This window comes from Harpegnathos saltator, unplaced genomic scaffold (genome assembly GCF_003227715.2).
Source record: "Harpegnathos saltator strain DR-91 unplaced genomic scaffold, Hsal_v8.6 scaffold277, whole genome shotgun sequence".
Classification (NCBI taxonomy): Eukaryota; Metazoa; Arthropoda; class Insecta; order Hymenoptera; family Formicidae; genus Harpegnathos; species Harpegnathos saltator.
Window position 1 is genome coordinate 49456 of NW_020230069.1, and position 23601 is coordinate 73056.

Sequence of the window (23601 nt, forward strand, 5' to 3'; positions counted from 1 at the left end):
ATGATACCTATCTCTAACACCTATCAATATATTTTCCGAAACTAGATAATAATTCTCTGGCACAACGTTGTAGCCAATCAATTAAATAGTCATACATACATCGATGAAATAATATTAACCATAGCGCATAACGAGAGAAAATAATGTGCAGTACAGAAATATATAATATTTATACTTTTTATTTACAATTTTAAACGCTGCAATATAATGGCGCTGCATATTACAATATCAAATTTTTTACGAAAAACGATTTTGTCAGCCGTCGACACCAGACTACTGATACCAAATCTGCTGATCGTAGGTCTACAAGCCTATTATTGTATCAGATAAAGAAAGATATGCTTAGACTGATACTTAGACATACAGGGTCCACAACGGGGCGATACGAGTTTAAGACCCTGAAATGTGTTTAAAAGGTGTGTCGATGAGATCGTCGAGGAAGTTTCCCGAATTTTGATAACGATGTGTGTGTGTGTATGTTTTTGGATGAAGGAAGGGCTATAAAAGTTCAAAGCAGAATATTCTATAGTTTAGTCGAAGACGAACAGAATGCACGGTTATAGTATGTGTTGACAACGTTCGCTGAAAGAAATGGCAGAATCATCATCCGTAGAACGCAAACTGTGGGATCAGTCCGGTCGATTAGGTCCGCGAGACGAATATCTCGCGTGGGAACAAAAGTGCGGACGAGTGCCTCGAGTCGTTGGAACAGCATAGCCGAGCCAAACACCCGCGACTATCGGTTGGTTCAGCGCACTCGATGGTTGCTCGTATAGCGTAACTCGAGGGTTTAAAAAGTACTTTGCGCAGACACTTCGTATACGCAGGAGCCGGACATTCGGAACTTTTTTGGCGAGAAATCGATACAGCGTTCGATAGTCGCGTATCAACCGGAGCGATTGTAAATACAGACTATATCGAACCTCGTCGATTTCTCCAAGATGCGAAGAATACTGTGCTCGAGCATGTGCGAAGCGTTATTACGAAGAGACAAAATAGCGTAAAACTGAACACTGTGTTCAACGGTAAATTTGTGGCGGGTGATAAACGCGGGAGTAAGAGCATCAATACGAGGAACTTTGAACTTTTTCCCACATCCAATCTGGACAATTGGTTCGCGATGTGTTATCGAGCCCACCTTAGCGTCCTTGGAAGAATTCCAGGAACGAGATAGCGGGTAGCCACTCTCGCGCATACTCGAACTGACCGTTAACGTTAACAAGTACAAACCGATGTGTGTGGGATGTCACATCGAGTTACTGCGTGAAATAAAAATGGAGTTGGCTGTAATCAATGTGCAATTTATGGACAATGCATGTTTCACGTGGGCGGTGATTGTTGCGTTATGTCCAGCTGACAAAAACGCAGATCGTCAATCTTCGTACCCATACTACATATCGGTGTTGAATATGCAGGACATTGAATTTCCAATGCGCATAAATCAAATTAAAAAATTTGAACGGTTGAATGATATCTCGATTAATATTCATAGTGCGGAGAAGAGATATGACGACGCGACAGAGAAAGAAGGAAACGTGGTCGTGCCCATATGTTTCATGGAATGTGAAAATGAGAGAACCACGTCAACCTGCTGCATATCTCAGATACGCGAGATGACAACTTCGCGCGGATCAAGAATTTGTCCCGACTCGTCAGCTCGCAGCTGAGCAAAAAGTCACACAAGAAACATATTTGCGACCGGTAAGTATACACTAAGAACGCAATGTATAATGAATAATGACATATACCAATAACAAATAATGTTTTTTTCCAGATTTTTGCATTACTTCAGCTCGAGCGAGAAGCTGGAGAGCCGCACTGTCGATTACCAAAAAATGAATGACTGCGCCAAACGATCATCCTGCCAAACGATGACAACAAATGGCTCAGCTTCACCAACTACTGCAGAAAGGAGCGGGTCCCGTTTGTAGTTTACGCCGACTTGGAATGCACCCTGGAGAAGACACCGAGGGAAGAACAAACGAGTTCGTATGCGTATCAACGTCATAGCATATTTATAGTATAGCGTATTACGTGTGATGTTCCTACGACGAATCGTTATCCGCATATCGATGTCGCCGCGATCCGGATTACATCTCGTGGTTCGTCAAAAAACTCGGAGAATAGGCACATCGCGTAAAGGGTATTTTGTCCGCAAATGTCCCCATGTAAATTTTGTCGATAGAACAGTGGGAGATATTTCGGAACGCTACGCTGTGTCATGTGTGCGAGAAATCATTCGCGGAGGATGATGCACGCTTACGCGATCATTGCCACCTGACTGGACAGTACAGAGGTCCCGCATATTCCAATTGCAATTTAAATTACCAAGATAGTTATTGCATTCCTGTGGCCTTTCACAACTTATCCGGTTATGATTCACACTTCATCATCAAAGATATAGCAACCATGTTCGAAGGTTCAATCACTGTACTACCGATAACCAAAGAGAAATATATTCCGTTTACAAAGACTGTAGGAAACATGACGGATAGTAGGAATAAATGGATAAATTGTTTGCAATTGCGGTTCATCGATTCGTACAAATTTCTCTGTACTAGCCTCGATAAATTGGCGTCTTTTCTCGACAAAGACAAATTAAAAATTGTTCTGTCCGAATTTTCAAATTTGTCCGACAAGGATTTTGATTTATTAACGCGAAAGGGTGTTTTTCCGTACGAATACCTTGATTGCGTGGACAAGCTACAGGATCAGTGTTTATCACCGCGCGAGTCATTTGACAGTTCGTTGACGGGTGACACGGTATCCGAGAGCGATTACGCGCACGCCGCGAACATCTAGCGGCGGTTCTCCATTCAAACCTTGGGCGAATATAGCGACTTGTATCTGAAGACTGATGTCTTGTTACTGGCCGATATTTTTGAAAATTTCCGCAATAGTTGTATCAAAAGTTACAGGTTAAATCCCGCGTATTATTACATTTTGCCCGGTTTTACGTGGGATGCTATGTTGAAGCACACGGGCGTTAATTTCGAATTGCTCACTGATATCGACATGGTCATGTTCATCGAGCGCGGTATTCATGGCGGTCTCAGTCAATGTTCCGGTAGATACGCAAAGGCCAATAACAAGTACATGCAGTCTTACGATCCATTGCAGACATCATCATACTTGATATACTTCGATGTAAGTAACTTGTACTTGTGGTTGGGCAATGTGTCAACAGTTGCCATACGCCGAATTTCGATGGGTTGATGATGTATCGAATTTCGACGTATAATCAATCGCGCTAGATTCACCCATAGGTTACATTCTGGAGGTCGACTTGGAGTATCCGCAACGTCTGCACGATGCGCACACTGACCTACCGTTCTGTCCAACGCATGACAAACCGCCGAAAAAAAGGCAGGACAAGCTTCTCGCAACCTTATGATATAAGCAGTGTTACGTGATTCATTATCGCAACCTGCAGCAGTGCATGCGCCACGGTCTCTTCGTATTGGAAAGATACATCACGTACTCAAATTTGCTCAATCCCCATGGCTCCGCGATTATATCGAACTTAACACGCAGTTTAGAACACGCGCGACAAACGATTTCGAGAAAAATTTATACAAATTTATGAACAATGTAATATTCGTCAAAATCATGGGAAACGTTCGCAATCACGTAGACGTAAAACTGTTGACAAAATGGGACGGACGATACGGTGCCGAGGCCATGATCGCGAAATCAAATTTTCACAGCAGAAATGTCTTTCCGGAAAATTTAATCGCCATTGAGCTGCGTAAACTCGAGGTGAAATTCGACAAGCCGATCTATGTGGGTATGTGTATCCTTGACATATCCAAGACCTGCTTGTACGAATTTCATCACGAGTACATGTCTCCCCTGTGTCAAAACAGATGTAAAGTAATGTACACCGATACTGACGGTTTGATCTACCATATCCAATGCGATGATATTTTCAAGCACATGAAACGCAATATTTTTAAATTTGATACGAGTGATTATCCCGCTGATAACGTGTACGGTATACCGCTTGCCAACAAGAAGGTACCGGGTCTGATGAAAGATGAAAATAACGGAGCGATTATGACGGAATTCGTCGGATTCAGAGCAAAGATGTACGCGCTGAAGGTAGACAGCAAAAAGGACACGAAAAGGCGAAAGGCGTCAAGACCAACGTCGTAGCGCGAACTATAACGTTCGATGATTATAATATGTAGTGTCTGAAGGGCGAGGTCGAAAAGCGACGTCGTCAGTCATGCATACGATCCAAAATGTACAAAGTCTACACCGTGTCCGAACTAAAAATTGCTCTGGGTCCGTGTGATGACAAGGTATGATGACAAGGTGGTATATCGTACCAGACTCAACAGACACTTTACCATGGGGGCATTACAGGATACCGTTGTAAAATAAAAAAAACGATAATTGTACATATATTTGTTTGTAAAAAATATTGTTAACTATAATAAAAAAGATGAGTTATTTCAAGCTGTTTATAATAGGATATTGTAATAAAAAATGTTTATAATAAAGAATTGGTTACAATACATTTTCTTTGTGTATCCAAGAGTTGTGTGAGTTGTCAAATCCCAGCCATTTCACTAAAATCTTGTTGCCGCTTTTTCGCAACACCTTTTCCACGAGATAAACGTCAGGATTAGCAGCGCGATGCAGTTCGTATTCGTAAAATCCTCCGGCAATAAGCTTTCCGCGAGAATCCTCAAGCAGATAGGTCGCTGGATTGGTTGCTTGTACGTTGATGATCTTGAACACTTCGGTGGTCCTATTCGGAATGTAACCTTTCTCGAAGATAGTTTGCTCACGTGTACCGAGTCGCCCATTTTGAATCTCGCAGGCGCTGCGATCTTTACGTTGTGGGTAGGAGCTTATCAGCGATCTTGAATGTAACATCGGCAGGACACATACCAATAGTTCGATGCTTGTTATTTTTAGCGAAACATTTTATAATATGTAGACATTTATAAAGTTTGTATTTGATTTTCACATGTATAAAATTTATACGTTGCTTGAAAAATATATAATCAGTTCATACGATTTATATATTTTTTATTTCATATTGCGTTCAAATATCCCGAAATGTCCTTATTTTTTATATAAAAACGAAAAAATTAAAAAATAAATAAATAATTATTAATAACGTATTACTATATGTCGAAAATTAAAGAAAAAAATAAAAAAAACCATGAAGTGAAGCAGTCGTCGGTGGGATCCGAACGCTCGCCGCCGGTGCAAAATTCTATGTGCGGGAGCTTTAGTTTCCTCAGTTACGCCGCTTACTCGAAATGGCTGCTGCAAAGTGGAGCAAGTCCAAACGGGAGTAATAAGGACCACACCATCAGGATATAGGTCACTATGGATGAGGTGCCCACTTGCAGCAGCCAAAAAAGTGGCGGAGAAAGGGACGCTGTCTCTGGGTTGGACACAGGTAAAAGCGGAGCTTCTGGAAACAAGGCCCCTGCAGTGCTACAGATGCCTCGAAAGAGGACATGTGCAACAGAACTGCAGCAATAAGGTAGACAGGAGAAATATCTGCTACAGATGTGGGGAAACGGATCATCTGGCCTGCAATTGTGTAAAAGCGGCAAGATGTGCCGTATGTGCGGTGGCGGGAAAACCAGCAGGTCACCGAATGGGGGGACCGGCGTGTCGCCCCCCCCAACAAGAGGAGGAATAAGAAGAGGGATGAGGGGCAGGAAGCGGAGGCAATCGCACCGATGCCACCCGCCCCCCCTTCTCCCTCTAAGGAAATAACGGACGGAAGCGGGGACAAGGAGCGAGAGCCCTCCCCACCTGTAGAATCCTTGGGTCCAGCTACCCCGGTAGATGAACCGCAGGATAAGGGGGAGGACATGGACATTGAAAGAAGGGGAGAGAAAAGACAGCGACCCGCAAGAAGAAGTGGGAGTGAGGAAGAGGAGGGGCCTGTGGAGAAGTTACTAATCCAACTGTAATGGACACACGGCTCCTCCAATCGAATCTGCACCGCGCTCGGCAGACACTGCCGTTATTTGAGCATACCATGACCGAGCGCGGTGCAGGACTGGGAATTGTGGCGGAGCCCTACAAAGTCCCCAGAAACCGTCCAAGATGGTTTGGGGACAACCTGGGCTCCGTCGCAATTATTTGGAAGGCAGGCGGTAATTCTCCTCCCGCTACCTACGTGGGTAGCGGAGAGGGATATGTCGTGGCCAGGTGGGGGGTCCTGACTGTGGTCGGGGTATACCTCCCCCCAACAAAGAGCCTGGACTTTCCCAGCTTCAAGTCCAGGCTCCGAGATATGGGGAGGACCGTCAGACGGCACCTCCCTGAACCTGTCATCATCGCCGGGGACTTCAATGCGAAGTCGGAGTTGTGGGGATCCCGGGATGGTGACAGGAGGGGGGAGGAGGTGGAAGATTGGGCCGCGGGCCTTGATCTGCACCTGCTGAACGAGGGAAGAGAGTCAACGTTCGTAGGGTCGCGGGGGGAATCGATCATCGACCTCACTTGGGCTTCCCCTGCGGCCCTGAAGCGGGTGCGGAGTTGGAGGGTGGCGGACGAGCTCGAAGCTCTCTCGGATCATCTCTTGATAGAGTTGGAGCTGTCCGTCACCTCCGAGGGCCTGCGGTCCGGACAACCACGGAAGCAACCCCGACCAGGGAGATGGTCCCTGAACCAGCTGGACAGGGAGGCCCTAGATATCTCCCTGGAGGCTGCCACCTGGCCACGGCAGAAGGAGGGGCGGGACCTTGTTTCTGAGGTTATGGAAATTATGGAAGTCATCGCACATGCGTGTGACGAAGCCATGCCCAGAGTCAGGTCCTGCCCCAAAAGGTCCGCCTGGTGGTGGACCGACGCCATAGCCGATCTCAGGCACAAGTCGGTCCACCTCAGGCGGGCCTTTAGAAGGGTACGCAACGACCCTCACTCGGACCCCGAGGCTGTTCTGGCTGCCCGAAGGGAGTTTTGCCTCGCGGCGGCATCCCTGAGGGACGCGATTGGGGCAGCCAGAGGTAAAGGGTGGGACACCCTCCTCCTCTCGCTGGACGCGGATCCGTGGGGGCGTCCATATAAAATGGATGAACAAACTGAAACCATGGACGCCCCCACTAACGGAGACGCTCGACCCCCGGTTCTTGGAGCGGGTCATGGGGACCCTCTTCCCGATCAGGGGAGGGGACCCCATGGGCCCGTATGTTGCCCCCACCCCTGAACAACAAGGGGTACTGGGGGTCACCGAGGAGGAGGTGGCCGGGGCCATCAAGAGGGTCAAAAGCCGTAAGGCGCCAGGACCCGATGGAATCCCCGGCCGCGTCCTTACCCTGGCCTCGGGGTACCTAGGCGGAAGGCTCGCGAAGATCTTTTCGCGAGCCCTAAGGGAACGCAGGTTCCCCCCAGTCTGGGGGAGGGCCAATGTGGTCCTCCTCCGTAAAGAGGGCAAACCGGAGGACACCCCCTCCACATACCGGCCCATATGTCTCCTGGACGAGGCGGGCAAGCTCTTCGAGCGCGTCATAGCTGCCCGTCTCGTGGAGCATATGTCCCGGGAAGGTCCGAATCTCGACGACGGCCAATACGGCTTCCGGGAGGGACGTTCCACCGTAGACGCGATTCGGCGTCTGCGGTCCCTCTCGGAGGCCATTGTGCAGGAGGGCGGGGTGGCGGTGGCGGTGTCTTTAGACATCGCCAACGCATTCAACACCCTGCCCTGGGGTAGGGTGGTGGAGGCCATGGGAGGCCACTTCCGATTCCCACCCTACCTCGTGGCCGTCGTCAGAGATTACTTCCGGGGTCGGCGTCTAGCCTGGAGAGACGCCGACGGCAAGGTATGCGAGAGGGGCATGAGTTGCGGGGTTCCACAGGGGTCCGTTTTGGGCCCCCTCCTGTGGAACCTCGGTTACAACTCTGTCCTCCAAACTGCCCTCCCCCCCGGCTGTAGCATCATCTGCTACGCGGATGATACGCTCATCCTAGCCGGGGGGAGAGACTAGGGGGAGGCCGTGAGAACGGCCAACTTCGCGGTGGCATGCGTCGTGCGCTCCATTCGCGGACTGGGTCTGGTGGTGGCGGAAAGGAAAACCGAGGCGATATTCCTCCACGGCAGGAGGATGAAGCCACCCCAGGCCCAGATCAGAGTGGGAAGGGTCAGGGTCCCAATAGAGGCCCAGATGAGGTATCTGGGCCTCACCCTGGACGGCACCTGGTGCTTCAAAGAACACTTCAATCGCCTGGTCCCCCGGTTGAGGGCTGTCTCGAGTGGAGTCAGCAGACTCATGCCGAGAACCGGGGGACCGGATGGGAAGGCGCGTCGCCTCCACGCTGGGGTACTCAATTCGGTAGCCCTGTACGGGGCACCAATATGAGCGGAAGCCCTGGCCGTCAGTCGCCCGATACAAGCAACCCTGCGCAGGGTGCAAAGGGCGCTGGCGGTCAGGATGGCCCGCTGCTACCGTACGGTATCCCACGTGGCGGCGACGGTCCTGGCGAGCATGCCCCCCTTGGAGCTCATGGCCCTGTCGTACAATCGAATGTACGACAGGAAGCGGGAGCTCCTGCATACGGGGGGGGGCGGAAGAACCGCTCGCCAGGACAATAAGAAGAATGAAGCACCAGACTCGACTGGTCCTCCTTCAAAGATGGCAGGGACTCCTGGCTAATGCCAGGTATGGAAGGAGGACCGTCGAGGCCGTCCGGCCCTTCCTGCCAGAGTGGGTAGGAAGGGCCCACGGGACCCTGACCTTCAGGATGGCACAGGTGCTCACCGGGCATGGATGCTTCGGTGAGTACCTGTGCCGTATAGGCAAGGAGCGCACGGCGACATGTCACCATTGCGGACACGACCATGACTCCGCACAGCACACACTCGAGGAATGCCCTACCTGGAGTGCTGAGCGCGGAGTCATGGTCAGGGCCTTGGGCCGAGACCTCTCACTCCCGGGGATAATCGGGGCGATCCTCGGGAGTGAGAACAGATGGGACGCATTCTCCTCCTTCTGCGAATCAGTCATGACGCAGAAGGAGGAGGAGGAAGAGATGCGGAGAAGGGCGGAAGGCAGGGGAAGGAAAAGGAGACGGCGCGAAAGACACCGCCAGTGGAGGGCGGGGAGAAGCAGGAGTAGGGAGGGGGACGTTGATTCGTCGGAGGAGGACGAGCTCAGGAGGATGGTGGGCCAATCACCACCTCCTTCCCCCCTCCCCCTTCTGCTCCCCCCCAGGCACCAGCAGCGAGACGAGGAACTCGCAGGGGGCACGGTGTCCCCCGCGGAAACCAAAGAAGAGGCGGAGACAGAGGGGTGGCGGTGGTGGTTTTACACCGACTCACCCCCCTGATGATGGCGGCGGCAATGCTGACCGCCCCCCCTGCGGTGGGGGTGACTGCGACGCCGCCGCCGCCGCCACCGCCACCCCCTGCTCCCGCGCCGAGGGCAGCAGCGACGGGAGGAGGTAGCGGGTGGAGGGCACGGCTCAGGCCCAGGCCCTACACCCGCAGACCGCCAACTCCCCCAAGAAAGGGAGTCGGGTGAAAGTAAGGGGGGAAGAGGGTATCGATGGCAACAAAACCGTCGAGAAAAATGCCCCTCCCCCCCTTTAAATCGCAGTTCCGATGATAAAATCGGATATGCGGGAGGGGGGTCATTAGGACCCCCCGCCCCATTCCTCCGCGGAGGTGGGGAGAGCCCGGCGGCTAGGGGAGTATATCTCCCCGTAACCGCCGGGCGGGAGGGTGGGACACCGGGCGGGGACTCCCGGTGCCCCAACCAGCCCTCCCCAGGTAGGGTGGCTGGCTGATACGGTGGGTCAGTCAGCCACACAACGTGTGTATTGGCGGCGCCTCGTCTGGTCGGGAACGGCGGTGAAGCGGGCCTCGGCCGGCTTCCCCCTTCCCGACCGAAGAGACGAGGCGTGAGGGGTGGAAAAGGGGAACGGTGGTCGAAGCGGGCCCTCGGGCCGGCTTCCCCCTTCCCCTGAGGGAGCGGTGGTCGAAGCGGACCTTCGGGTCGGCTTCCCCCCTCCGCCGCCCCGCCCCTCAGGGACAGAAGGTGCAAACCTGGACTCGGGGCCCCGATTAGCAGTTACGCGGCACCGGGGCCCCGAACCAAGTCCCTTCGCAGCGCCACCCGGGGAGGTTTTAGCCGGTAGGAGTCCGGCATAACCCTGGCCCTTCCCCGAGGGTCAGGGTATCCATGATGGATTTCCTCCTCGTCAAAAAAAAAAAAAAAAAGCTTACTGGAAAGACATAAAGTTCTGCTTATGTGGGACATAGTTGCGTGACCCTAACTTTGTCTCTTAAATTCTTTTAAACAAAGGTGCATTGGCACAAACGGCTTTAGGGTTTTCATCACCTACATACAAGCTATCGAACGCACTATGACTCGTTCGAAAAACGATTTTCTAATTGGCGTCATCTCCTTGTTAAGCTTTATAAGGTTGGTACTTTCTACCATAGTCATTCTATTCAAACAACAACCACCATCTATACGTCAGGTACTTCTGGGACTACCTTCGTAAGAACCTTCACTAGACAACTACTAGCAATAAGCGACGAAGTGGTTTAGGAGGTTGGAACGTTCGATAGTAGCCGCAGGTCTCAGGTTCGAGTTTAGCAACACCCGGCATGTTTTCCATGGACATATGCGTGACGTCACGGCCGCCATCTTGGCCATAGAATCAAAAAATTCTGGGGAGGAGGGAGAGTATTCAATAAAAGGGAGTATTAATTAGAATATTTCATTAATAAAGTCAGGTTTGAAAATATTTTATTAAAAAGGTCAGGTTTAAAAATATTTCATTAAAAAGGTCAGGATTTTGAAAATTCATTTTAAGAAGTGAGTTAGAATCCCCTTTGTTTAACTACTCTCCGCCTCTGCCGCCGCTGTCACTACCATTTCTTTCGCTATTACCTTCCTCACTGCCGCCGTCGTCGCCGTCGTCTTTGCCGTCGTTAACTTTTTGAGGCACGTATTTTTCAGAAAATCCGAATCACATGAAATTTTGATATACGGGAGTTTCTGGGGTCGCTGATAACGAACCCGTTATCAGATTTTCAAAATTCAAGATAGCGGATTCAAGATAGCAGCCACAAATATGAAAAATCGCGATAATTTCGGTGACAATGAGTTTGGACCTCGGATCCGTAATCAGCGACCTTGAAAGCTAATCAAAGTACAATTTCAGCTTATCATAAAAAAATTTTATGACCCGCCACCTTGGAAAATAAATTTTAGAATTCGGACCTCAGATTCATAATCAGCGGGCTCAAAAACTAACCAGAGTACAATTTTAGCTAATTTTATGTACATTTTATGATCCGCCATCTGAAATCCGCCATCTTAGAAAATGAATTTTAGAATGTGGACTTCAGATTCATAATCAGCGACCTTAAAAACTAACCAGAGTACAATTTTAGCTAATTTAATAAAAATTCTATGATCCGCCATTTTAAATCCGCCATATTGAAAAATTAATTTTGGAAATTAGACCTCAGATTCGTAATCAGCGATCCACGAAACCATTAAATCTTGATTTTGAGCAAAAAATTCACTCATAGCTCGTGGAAAATAATTTTTTTCTGTAGAAACGTATATTTTTCACACTTTGTTTATTTATAACAAATAACAACTTATATAAAACATTTTTCAACCTTTCATATATGTTCCCATATAATATAAGCAGTTATAAACGCAAAAGACCCGATAAGAATCCCTCAAATATGAAATATTTCATGAAAATATGAGAATAAATAGGTGGTAAGTATTTACCATTATGCCTCAAAGGGTTAAGATACGGGCCGTCATTGCCGACGATGGCGCCTTTAACAACGTCGTTCACGTCGTCGTCGTTGACGTGATCGCCGTCGCCGTCGCCGCCAACTCCGCCTCCGCCCTCACCGCCTACATCCCAATCGCCGACAACATTATCGACCCATCGCCGACCCCGCCGCCGCCGCCAACGTCCCCGACTCCGACGCCACCACTCTCGCCATCATCGCCCTCGCCCCGCCACCACCGCCATAACCTACCCCGCCGCCGCAATCCCCGCCGCCGCAAACCGCACCGCCGTCCCCACCACCGTCTGCACCATCCCCGCCAACGCCTCCGCCCCCTCCGCCGCCGCGGACCCCGTCAACACCGCCTCCGCCGCCGCCGCTAACACTGTTGGTTCATTGGGAAAGCAACAAAAATATGATTAATGAGAATTCAAACGTAACAGTAATATAAAATATGTTGACAATGGCTCAACCGTGCGGATATTGGCGGATACTTTAAGAGCTGCACGAATATGAATGAAAATGCTAAATTGAACTGGCGAAGATTCCGGATAGAACGCAACTTTCAAGCACGAACAAACTAGCAGACAAATTGCTGGTTCCAGACGGTTAAAGCAAACGAAAATGTCACTACCGTTAAGGACATGTCGACTTGTCTCATTAAAGTTTCCTCGATGGAAACAATTGTGATCGGCGATAATTGGCAGACAATTGCATGATTTCACGTGTGCGATCCATTGTCACGTTCTAAAAGTAGTATCGTGTTAAAAATACAATACATACGCTCAATTCTATCTACCGGGTTTTGGGTTCCATTCTGCGTACTGTTCTGCAATTCCAACAAGTAGGATTAGAATTGGCATAACATCTATTTGGTTCACTGAACAAAGTGTAGCCCTATTAAAACGCAGTACTTTACGATGTACTTCAGCAAAAAATGAAACGTTAGTGTTAGTGTCCTGTTAAAATATGATGTAAGGTATTTATGTTGATTATGATTCGTAAGTTGTGGCACAACTAGGGTTTCTGACCTGGAAATTCTCGATGTCGATTTCCCGAGAAATTCGTCAAAAATTCCGGGAAAAAATCAGTCGAGAAATCGAGAAAAATTTTTGGAAAAACGTAATAAATAGATAATTAACGCTCAAACGGTGACTACATTTGCTTTGGGGCTCAGTGTTTTAAGCATCAATTAATTCTTATTGTTTATCAAATACTAAACAAGAAGAAACGATGCTTACGCTTATGTTGATCGAAGCTCGTCTAGTCCAGTCTACGCATCTTTTCTCCGCCTGCCGCGCGGTAATACCTGCAATCGGTCTCAATGTCGCGTTTGTACGCGCTGCGTCGGGCAGTCCGAGCGCAGTTTCGAGCGCTCACGTGCACGAACGCGCACAAACGCGGCAACGCTTGGTGCCGATTGCAAATGCCACTGACGCTACGCTCACACATACTTCAGTCTCACGGTGTTGTTCGTAGAAGGTAGCGGGAAGGCACAATGCGGCTGCATTGATATGATATTGTCTCGTGCAGTAGTGACTCAGGGTAAGATATTTATATTTTATGAATTTAATTATTAATAATTAGTTTTTTTTCAATAAAGTCTTTGTAGTTTAAAAAGCGGTAGTTTTGCAACTAATTTTCTTTTCAGTTGAACAATTGTACTATGGAGATGAAATCATCCACTTTAAAAGTTTGGAAGATACTTAAAAAAAACAAAGATATATCACACGCATAATGTTTAAAGTGTCCAAAACAAATATCGTGTAAAAGCCCGAACACGAGCGGTCTAGTTAGACACCTTAAACATATTCATAAAATTAACGTGAAATGCAACGAACCTGAAGCTTCTACTAGTTCTGAACCGGAATCCAAAAAAGCAAAATTATCCGTTAATCAACAAACCTTCCAGTTAACACAATCAAAGAAGTCTCTGAGTAAAATTGTTTCCCGCTTAGCAGCTAAGGATGGACTCTCTATAAGAGCAGAATAATTAGAAGCGAATTCATACGCGAGTCTCTGATACAGAAAGGATATAGGCTGCCTAAAAATGAAACTGATGTCGTTAGTATTATATTAATATATTATTACGAAGTAAAGAAAAACGAAATGATTGCACATTTTAAAAATTTATATGAATCCGGAGCACGTTTACGTTTAACTATTGATGAATGGACAAGTCTCCAAAACCGTAAATATTTTAATATTTGTGTTCATTATATAGATGGTAAATTCTATAATTTGGGATTAGTGTACATCCCCGGCAAGTGTGGAGCAACTGAAACGAAAAAAAATGTTGAAACTAGTTTACAAGAATTCGAATTAAATTTTAAAAATCATATTGTTGCAGTCACCAGCGATGGACCAAACATTATGAAGAAATTTGGTCGCGAAAGCACGTGTGAAATAATACTTTGCTTAAATCACGCCATACATTTATCAGTTTTCGATACTTTTAGCGAAAAAATTGAAAAGGTTAAGACTAGCAACAATATGGGTAGTTCAGAAGATTCGAAATTAGAAACTAGTTCTTCTAGTGAAGATAGCGAATGCGATAACGTCGATGACGATGACAACGCGGGCGTCATACGAAGTATCGAGGCGCCGTACTCCTCACATATACTATACTAATGATAATATAAATATTGTACTTAAAGAAACGCGTTTTTTGGTAAAATTGTTTGTAGGAAAAGTCCACTAGAAAATATTATTTTGCAAAAATATGTAAAAGCTGAATTTGGATAAGAACTAAATTTGTTACTTGACGTTAAAACGAAATGGAATTCCATGTTATGTGTGATTGAACGATTCCTAAAACTAAAGAATGCCATTACAAAAGCTTTAATTCATCTTAATATGTCTTCTAAATGGGACGAAAATAACATCAGTATATTAGAAATACTACTAAAAATCTTAGAGCTCATAAAATTATCTGTTGAAGCGTTCAGCAGAAAAGATGCTACTACTTTAATATCAGAGGCAGTAATAGATATTTTGTTGAAACAATTTAACTCAATGAACTTTGATTTGGCTAAAACATTTTTAGAATCACTTAAAATTAGGTTAAACGAACGAAGAAATTTGCATCTCGTATCTTTACTAAATTTTTTATATACTGCTGATTCATTTTATCTAAAGAAAAGCGATATTTTTATTTCAAATTGCAGCAAATCAACACTAATTAATTATACTGAGCAACCATACCATAGATTATTCCTAACTTCAGAATCTCGAGACCAAAGTGTTCAAAATGAAACTGAAATTTATGAATCTGATGATGATGCAACCATTTCATTTGAATTGCAGTTACAACAAGCCATTAAAGCAGTAGGAGAGAATGATAACTATAGAGAATCGCAGCAAAGAAATATAACTAAAAACGTTATCAAGAAAGAGTTTCAGTTGTATGAATTTACAGGAAAACGTACTCATAACTTAGAAGCTATTTATAATGGATTATTAACCGTAAAACCCATTTCGACAGAAAATAAAAGGATTTTCTGATAAGAGGGAATATAGTTACTAAAATAAGAAACAAATTGTCTGATAAAACCATTAACGCGCTTGTATTCCTAAATGTCTACTTTAATAATAATCAATATTATTTTTTCATATTGCCTGTGACTTGTAGGCTGTGATTATTTTAATTTGATTGTCGTTGGTGTTTGATAACGCTGTATCAGTTGTACCGGTTAATATAACATTAAGTAATATGTTACTTTGTGCAATTAAAATTAATTTTATTTTTGTTAATGTGACAATAAAATATCGACTGACTGATGCAACAGGAAACTGATATATATTATATTTATGTGAAGATATAGGCAAAATAATTGCATAATGTCAAATTATCGACAATAAAACTGATTTAAACAATTAATATGTATCTTAATTTATCATTTTCTTTGAATTTATCGTTTCTTGACAGATTTTTTATATTCTCGATTTCCCGGGAATTCCCGGGAACGGATACACGAGAATTCTCGTGTCCCGAGAAATTAAAAAGGTCGAGAAATCAGAAACCCTAGGCACAACGCTCTCATATTAGTTGTCGAGTAGAGCCAAATGAGTAAAAAAAGTTGTTATTCTGCAAAGTCATAACTATTCGGTTAAAATTAGCCGATTAAAAGTGTCCGATACTTTAACCGTGTTGTTAGTGTCTCTCTTACGTGTAAAGTTTTACTCATATTATATTCCTGTAAGTATCAAGTAAGGTTGCACATGCAATTATCGTAGTTTCTACATATCTTTTTCTATCGAATTAAATATAATATCATATTGTCGCGTAACCGCGACATATTCATATCGAAATCTTATCTATTTATATATTACAACAATTGTTGTCAAATAATTGTTTGTTCGGATGTCTTCCTAGCTTTATAGCATCAATATATCCGGTGAAATCAGCGCGATACTTTCTCAGCGTACGAATATTAATATTTCTCAGAAAAATTCTCTTCTCTCTCGTGCAATTCATGTCTGCATATAAGATTACTCGAAACACAAGAAGCATCCGCGATTCACTTTACGGAAATTAGGAAAATCTTGAGAAAACATTAGCGCGGTCATCTCGCGGTGTGCATCTCTATCCTTAGAAATGTACATAGTAAACAACTCACTCTCGCCAACCAATTCACGCGATATTCTAACGCAATTATTAGGCGATTGCTAACATGACGTTACAGTTACACGCAAACGTGCTCAAGAACCTGCACGAAAATTGAAGACATGCCTCGAAGCTAGCGGGTTATCCTCTCGATCGAAAATCTCTCGGCAACCCTGAAGACTATCTTTTTCTTTTTCTTTTCTCAGTGAACACACCGATGACGAATCACGTCACTATATAATTTTGTCACCTATTTTGCCTCGCATAGTTTAATGTACCGAGGACCAGAAAGTTGATCGTTGATCATTGTTTATTCGGTAAAAGTCATATATACCACAATACTGCACGTATCAACCTATGTGTACCCAGTTTTTAGACTTTCGCGGCCATTGATACAATCAGGGTGTGTTTCTTCCGGATGAATACCGCGTTGTAATTCAGCTTTGTGCTGATGTTTCGCAAACATTGCAGTTTGCATCATCAGAGGTAGGAGCTCCGATACTGTATCGGAGTTTCTAGTCCTCATGATGCAAACTGTAATGAAATACACCCTACGTATATCTACCATATTTGCCACCACTAAGAAAATAATAACCGCCACCAAAAATGGGACATTGATCACCTCCGCCACTAGGACATCCATCACTTGAATACCCACCGTATTCAGAGACGCTTCCATCATATTCCGCGCCTCTTTTTTATTCGATTTCAACTTGAGCATTTTCGTCTTGTCGTTATGATTGATCTCGTCGACCTCGTAATCTTCGTCCTTCAACTTCCCGATGAGTAGGTATTCTTTTTCCTTCTTGTCGTTCTCCACCGCTAGATGGTGTTCAGTGGTGGTTAATGGCTCTGCGAAGATATGATTTTTCTTTGATCACCTTCGTCCTTATCCCACTCACGCTTGCCACTTATTATATTCCTATTTTTTATTTTTAATTAGGTTAATATTTACTTTTATTAATATTTTATTTTCATTTTATTTTTATTTTTATTTAAATATTTTTAATTAGATGAATTAAGAAGGAATATGATGAATAAAGAATATGATATTTCGTATATCGTTTCATGTCGTGACATTCAGTTCGTCGTAGATTTGCAATTTCAAGTCTTTTCAGTAGAAGAAATGATTTTCAATAGAATTTTCACGCTGAACAAGATAGAGCCGTGCAGAAATTTATATAAAATATAACGGACAAGATCTTTCTATCTACGGTCGTGCATACAGTCTGCACCAGTATGTCCGGTCTCGATATTTTCGTTCTGAAACATTTCCTCCGACTCATTGCCATTATTGTTTTCTATAGTGTATAAATTAAGGATGAACACTGATGCATGATGTTCTTTATCGTCTATCGACTGCGGTTGCAAGTCGATCGGCAATGTGTGATTCTTGTCTATCATTGCCATAAAAATGAACCGATTACTATGTGAGAAAAAATATGAAGAAGATACGTCGACTAACGCGATGTAGCAATTCTAAATTAATCGATGTTGAGTTTATCTCGACGCATGAATTGACACGTCATTGTTATTTTCAATGAAAGATTTGATCTCTTTTACGTTATTGCATGGTGAAACGATCTCAAAATTTCTGCTTGGTTTTACCTCAGATTTTTCTGCATGATGTTTAAAATTATGACGGATGGACTTGTTCAAATAATGAAAATATAAATAAAAATAAAAAAAAATTTGCGTGTCCTCTGAGTTATCCCTCTGAGAATGTTAATGTTATGTAAATAAATGCACGTTGTTTGTAGTATTCAACCGCATAAAAATGTTAAAGCGATGAGATGTCGTAAAATATTCAGTGTGATAGTTTAATTTACTGAAAGATATTATATATAAGGTGTCTAATGAAATCGCTTGTGTAGGTTAAATTAAGTAAAAAAAATTTTTTACCATTTTTTAAATAATCACGTAGAATTTCGAATTATTATCATGATTCACAAATATCTTTTTGCTAATGATTTAAAATTTTACATAATTCTTTAAAAAATGCTAAAGGACCTTTTTACTTAATTTAATTAGTCCTACTTACACACGAGCGGCCGGCCGCATTTTTTCAGATAATTTGTATCAACTACTTTGTTTATTTTGCAATGTCACATTCTATTATTATTATTAACCACAGTAGTTAATTCTTTCCGATGAAGTTATGAACATAGTTCAGAATAAAATTTGAAATTGAAATATTCTCCCGTTCTTTTGCGGTTTTAAGGTGTTGACAGTTAATTTTTCGACATGACGTATGATTTGGTGTTTGACGCATATCAAATAATCAGTATGTTCATGATGACTATGAATTAGAAGATAAAGCATATTCGATACGCGATACGCTTCGCATTTTATTTAAACGAAAACGTTTCTGAAGCCAAAATGATTTCTGCTGCTTATGGTGAAAATGCTGCGACCGATCGCACGTGCCGAAACTGACTTGAACGTTTTCGAAATGGTGATTTTGATCTTCACGACCAACCATGCACCAGTCAGTCCAAAAATTTGAAGGCGAGAAGTTGCAAAATTTACTGAATAAAAATACGACACAAACACAAAAACTTGCGGAAAATCTGTGAGTAAGCCAGAAAGTTATTTGCGATCGATTACACCGTATGAGAAAGATACAGAAAGAAGGAAAGTGGGGTGTCATACGAGCTAACTATTAACAGCAAAAACCGCCGATTGACCACATGAGTTACCTTGCACGCCAGGCAACAAAAAAAAAAGATTTCTAGTACAAAATCATAATTAGTGAGGCAAAATAGTTTATGTATGAAAATCCTAAGCTCAAAAAATCATGAGTAGATCTTGGTCTGCCGATAACATCGACAGCAAAATCTGAACGTTTCAGAAAGAAAGTTCTTCTCTGTACCTGGTGAGACCAGAAGAATGTGCTGTACTATGAGATCTTAAAACTATTAGAGCAGAGATTTACCAAGAGCAATCAATACGTTTGAGCGATGCAATTGGGAGAAAAAGGCCATTTACTGGACAAGGCAGCCGTAAAGTTATCCTGCTGCACGACAATGCTAAATCGCATATAGCAGAAGCCACCAGAAGCAAAGAAAACCACTACACTTGGGCTAGAAGGTGTCCCACACACAGCGTATTCTTCAGACTGGCTCCATCAGATTTTTATTTTCGTCAGACTTATTTCGGTCGATGCAACACGCATACCCTGATACACATTTTTGTCAGTTGGCGATACACGAAATTTTATTATGACTTCGATTTCATTTGACATTATAACCTCAAAGCTACCAAGCTTCTATCATGATGGGTTTCGGCAACTGCCTAATGAATGGCATAAGGGCATCGATAACAACGGAGAATATTTCATTCATTAATTTTGTACTTGACTTTTAAATAAAGATTATAAATTGTCGAAAATCGGAAAAAATCAACTACTAGACTTTATAATATATTTCCATTAGAGTTCTCTTTGCAAATTACAAATTGTTCGCGGTATAAATTCAATGTAAAAGCTTTATCCATATAATTGAATAGTTCTGTCTGGGGAATTTATAATTTATTTTATCGACGCATATACGTCGCATTTTTAATAATGATTAAATTATTAGCTCTATAATTAAGGTGAAGAGATCAAAATAGAATCAATGAACTAAAGTTGTTTTTTCTTAAACCAGTCGCTGAAAAAAGCAATATCTTTTACCATAAAAACAAGGTGTAACACGTACAGAGAGAATTTTATGAAATACGATTGCAAAAACTTTCCACTATATCTTCTTCACGGTGTCTTTCTGGTTTTGTATTACGAACAGAATAACCACTTACCTGAAATAATATGTGGCAGCCCTGAGAGGACTGTTACGAATGAAAATAGGAGCACTACGGTAACAGCATAAACGGCCATTTTGAAGCTGTTCAGTGTTGTCAGGATGCACTGGATATCGATTCTTTTACCTCACGCTTTAAATAGTCAGCGACTCGATGCGTGTGTGTTACTAACGTATAATTATATAACGCGAAGCCACCTCCACAAGGTTTTTCACGTTATCTTCTCGGTGCTTTTCTTGGAGAATATGAAAACGTCGGGAATATATAATTGTAGTGGTGATAACGTCTTTCTGTTTTTTAAGGAATTACTGAAATCTAGTAATAAACGGCTACACAGAGAAAATTTTATGCATTATTGATTTATTGAGAAGCTTCTATCGTGTATTTTTATTTGTTGAAACAAACATTTCAAATCATTATTTATTGCACGCTCTGCGATCGTAAAGATGTTTGTAAGCGCAAACATTGTTTGGGAAATTAAATTTATGAAAGGGTATGTATACTCTGCCGTATCTATCGATGATTAATTACTGTCGTCCACTACTATCTTGATGATATGCGAATGAAGCAAGTAGACGATTAGCTTTTAATCCGTAAATTGCTGCTTAAATCCCAGTATAATTGTATTGTAATTAGTTGAAAAACAAGTTACATAATATATTTTTCCATCATTAAAATAATTAATTCATGAAACGATTGCTCATGATTATTCACACTTAAAATTGTAGGGACTAGTGAGGTATTATCCAAAATAATAATGTACATAAGTACTTGTGATAAAAAATCGCGAGTAATTATCGCATATGATGATGACATGTTCACATGGTTATGCATACTTTTCCCACACATTTTCTTCTGAAGAAGAAAGTGACTTATTAATCTGCCGCGAGCGTTCGTCGGTGTTCGAAATTAACGGTTCTGTGGTTTGGGCATTCCAACTGCTGGCAGACGCAGATGTTCATGACGAAACATGAACTTAAACGCCGCCGCCGCCCGCGCCGCAGTCTCCGCTACCCTTACTGCCTTCATCATCAACTTACTCGTCACCTTCGTCGCCCACGTCACCAATGCTGCCGTCGCCATCGTCGACGTAGTCGTCGTTGGCGACGTGGCTGCCGCCGCAACAAACGCTGCAACCTTTGTCGCCTCTGCCGTCGCACTGTGGAATGTTTGGCTTGAAAAGCTGGCCAAAAGTCAATTTTCTTAAAATCGTCCTAGGCAATTGAATATCTGCGGAATAATGAGCCGCTATGCTTTCGTTTATCCGCGATAACATGAAGTGGTTTGGTTAGTCGAAATTTGGACATCATTCGTATTGCACATATCAATTCTCAGCGCTTTATAACATACAGTCTTCGATCAGAATTTTAAGGTTCTTAGAAGTAGCAGCGCGAAATTTTTCGTTATGGATTATTTCGAGGAAGATATGTAGAAACGTTTTAGACTATATTTGTTATAATTGAATTGTTCTCACATAGATAACGATATNTTTTTCCATGGACATATGCGTGACGTCACGGCTGCCATCTTGGCCATAGAATCAAAAAATTCTGGGGAGGAGGGAGAGTATTCAATAAAAGGGAGTATAATTAGAATATTTCATTAATAAAGTCAGGTTTGAAAATATTTTATTAAAAGGTCAGGTTTAAAAATATTTCATTAAAAGGTCAGGATTTTGAAAATTCATTTTAAGAAGTGAGTTAGAATCCCCTTTGTTTAACTACTCTCCGCCTCGGCCGCCGCTGTCACTACCATTTCTTTCGTCTATTACCTTCCTCACTGCCGCCGTCGTCGCCGTCGTCTTTGCCGTCGTTAACTTTTTGAGGCACGTATTTTTCAGAAAATCCGAAATCACATGAAATTTTGATATACGGGAGTTTTCTGGGGTCGCCGATAACGAACCCGTTATCAGATTTTCAAAATTCAAGATAGCGGATTCAAGATAGCAGCCACAAATATGAAAAATCGCGATAATTTCGGTGACAATGAGTTTGGACCTCGGATCCGTAATCAGCGACCTTGAAAGCTAACCAAAGTACAATTTCAGCTTATCATAAAAAAATTTTATGACCCGCCACCTTGGAAAATAAATTTTAGAATTCGGACCTCAGATTCATAATCAGCGGGCTCAAAAACTAACCAGAGTACAACTTTAGCTAATTTTATGTACATTTTATGATCCGCCATCTGAAATCCGCCATCTTGGAAAATGAATTTTAGAATGTGGACTTCAGATTCATAATCAGCGACCTTAAAAACTAACCAGAGTACAATTTTAGCTAATTTAATAAAAATTCTATGATCCGCCATTTTAAATCCGCCATATTGAAAAATTAATTTTGGAAATTAGACCTCAGATTCGTAATCAGCGATCCAAGAAACCATCAAATCTTGATTTTGAGCAAAAAATTCACTCATAGTTCGTGGAAAATAATTTTTTTCTGTAGAAACGTATATTTTTCACACTTTGTTTATTTATAACAAATAACAACCTATATAAAACATTTTTCAACCTTTCATATATGTTCCCATATAATATAAGCAGTTATAAACGCAAAAGACCCGATAAGAATCCCTCAAATATGAAATATTTCATGAAAATATGAGAATAAATAGGTGGTAAGTATTTACCATTATGCTTCAAAGGGTTAAGATACGGGCCGTCATTGCCGACGACGGCGCCTTTAACAACGTCGTTCACGTCGTCGTCGTTGACGTGATCGCCGTCGGCCCCGCCATCCCCGCCATCCCCGCCTCCATCCCCGCCATCCCCGCCGCCACATCCCCGCCATCGCCGCCGCCCCCGCCGCCGCCCCCTCCGCCATCGCCGTCGCCACCGCCGCCGCCGCCTTTGACACTGTTGGTTCATTGGGAAAGCAACAAAAATATGATTAATGAGAATTCAAACGTAACAGTAATATAAAATATGTTGACAATGGCTCAACCGTGCGGATATTGGCGGATACTTTAAGAGCTGCTCGAATATGAATGAAAATGCTAAATTGAACTGGCGAAGATTCCGGATAGAACGCAACTTTCAAGCACGAACAAACTAGCAGACAAATTGCTGGTTCCAGACGGTTAAAGCAAACGAAAATGTCACTACCGTTAAGGACATGTCGACTTGTCTCATTAAAGTTTCCTCGTTGGAAACAATTGTGATCGGCGATAATTGGCAGACAATTGCATGATTTCACGTGTGCGATCCATTGTCACGTTCTAAAAGTAGTATCGTGTTAAAAATACAATACATACGCTCAATCTTATCAGGCAGGTTTTGAATTTCATTCTCCGTACTGTCCTGCAATTCCAACAAGTAGGATTAGAATTGGCATAACATCTATTTGGTTCACTGAACAAAGTATAGCCCTATTAGAACGCAGTACTTTACGATGTACTTCAGCAAAAAATGAAACGTTAGTGTTAGTGTCCTGTTAAAATATGATGTAAGGTATTT

General features: G+C 43.2%; 2 protein-coding genes across 2 annotated transcripts in view; one reads left to right on the top strand and one right to left on the bottom strand.

Moving 5' to 3' along the window:
• The window catches only part of LOC112588724 (uncharacterized), a 7144-nt gene extending 5084 nt beyond the window's left edge, over nucleotides 1-2060 (top strand). The window contains exons 2-3 of the mRNA XM_025299442.1: nucleotides 1575-1701; nucleotides 1775-2060. Of these exons, the coding sequence (XP_025155227.1) occupies nucleotides 1575-1701; nucleotides 1775-1931 (284 nt within the window). The 3' untranslated portion in view covers nucleotides 1932-2060. The remainder of the gene's footprint in view (nucleotides 1-1574; nucleotides 1702-1774) is intronic.
• A 9913-nt stretch (nucleotides 2061-11973) lies between these two features.
• LOC105182851 (uncharacterized) lies at nucleotides 11974-20305 on the bottom strand. Its single transcript, XM_025299445.1, has 4 exons — nucleotides 20142-20305; nucleotides 17005-17198; nucleotides 12524-12569; nucleotides 11974-12125 (listed from the first exon to the last, which is right to left on the bottom strand). Exons 1-4 carry the CDS (start codon nucleotides 20218-20220, stop codon nucleotides 11989-11991), a joined length of 456 nt encoding a protein of 151 aa, XP_025155230.1. The 5' UTR covers nucleotides 20221-20305; the 3' UTR covers nucleotides 11974-11988.
• Nucleotides 20306-23601: the final 3296 nt, after the last annotated feature.

Bases quoted from the DNA above. Each gene is read 5' to 3' on its own strand.
- LOC105182851 (XM_025299445.1), bottom strand. From the start codon at position 20,220: ATGGCCGTTTATGCTGTTACCGTAGTGCTCCTATTTTCATTCGTAACA. The intron at 17,199-20,141 runs GTAAGTGGTTAT...ATATCTTCGCAG, and splicing joins GCTGCCACATATTATTTCAG to AGCCATTAACCACCACTGAA. The intron at 12,126-12,523 runs GTATGTATTGTA...ATGAACCAACAG, and splicing joins CCCGGTAGATAGAATTGAGC to TGTTAGCGGCGGCGGCGGAG.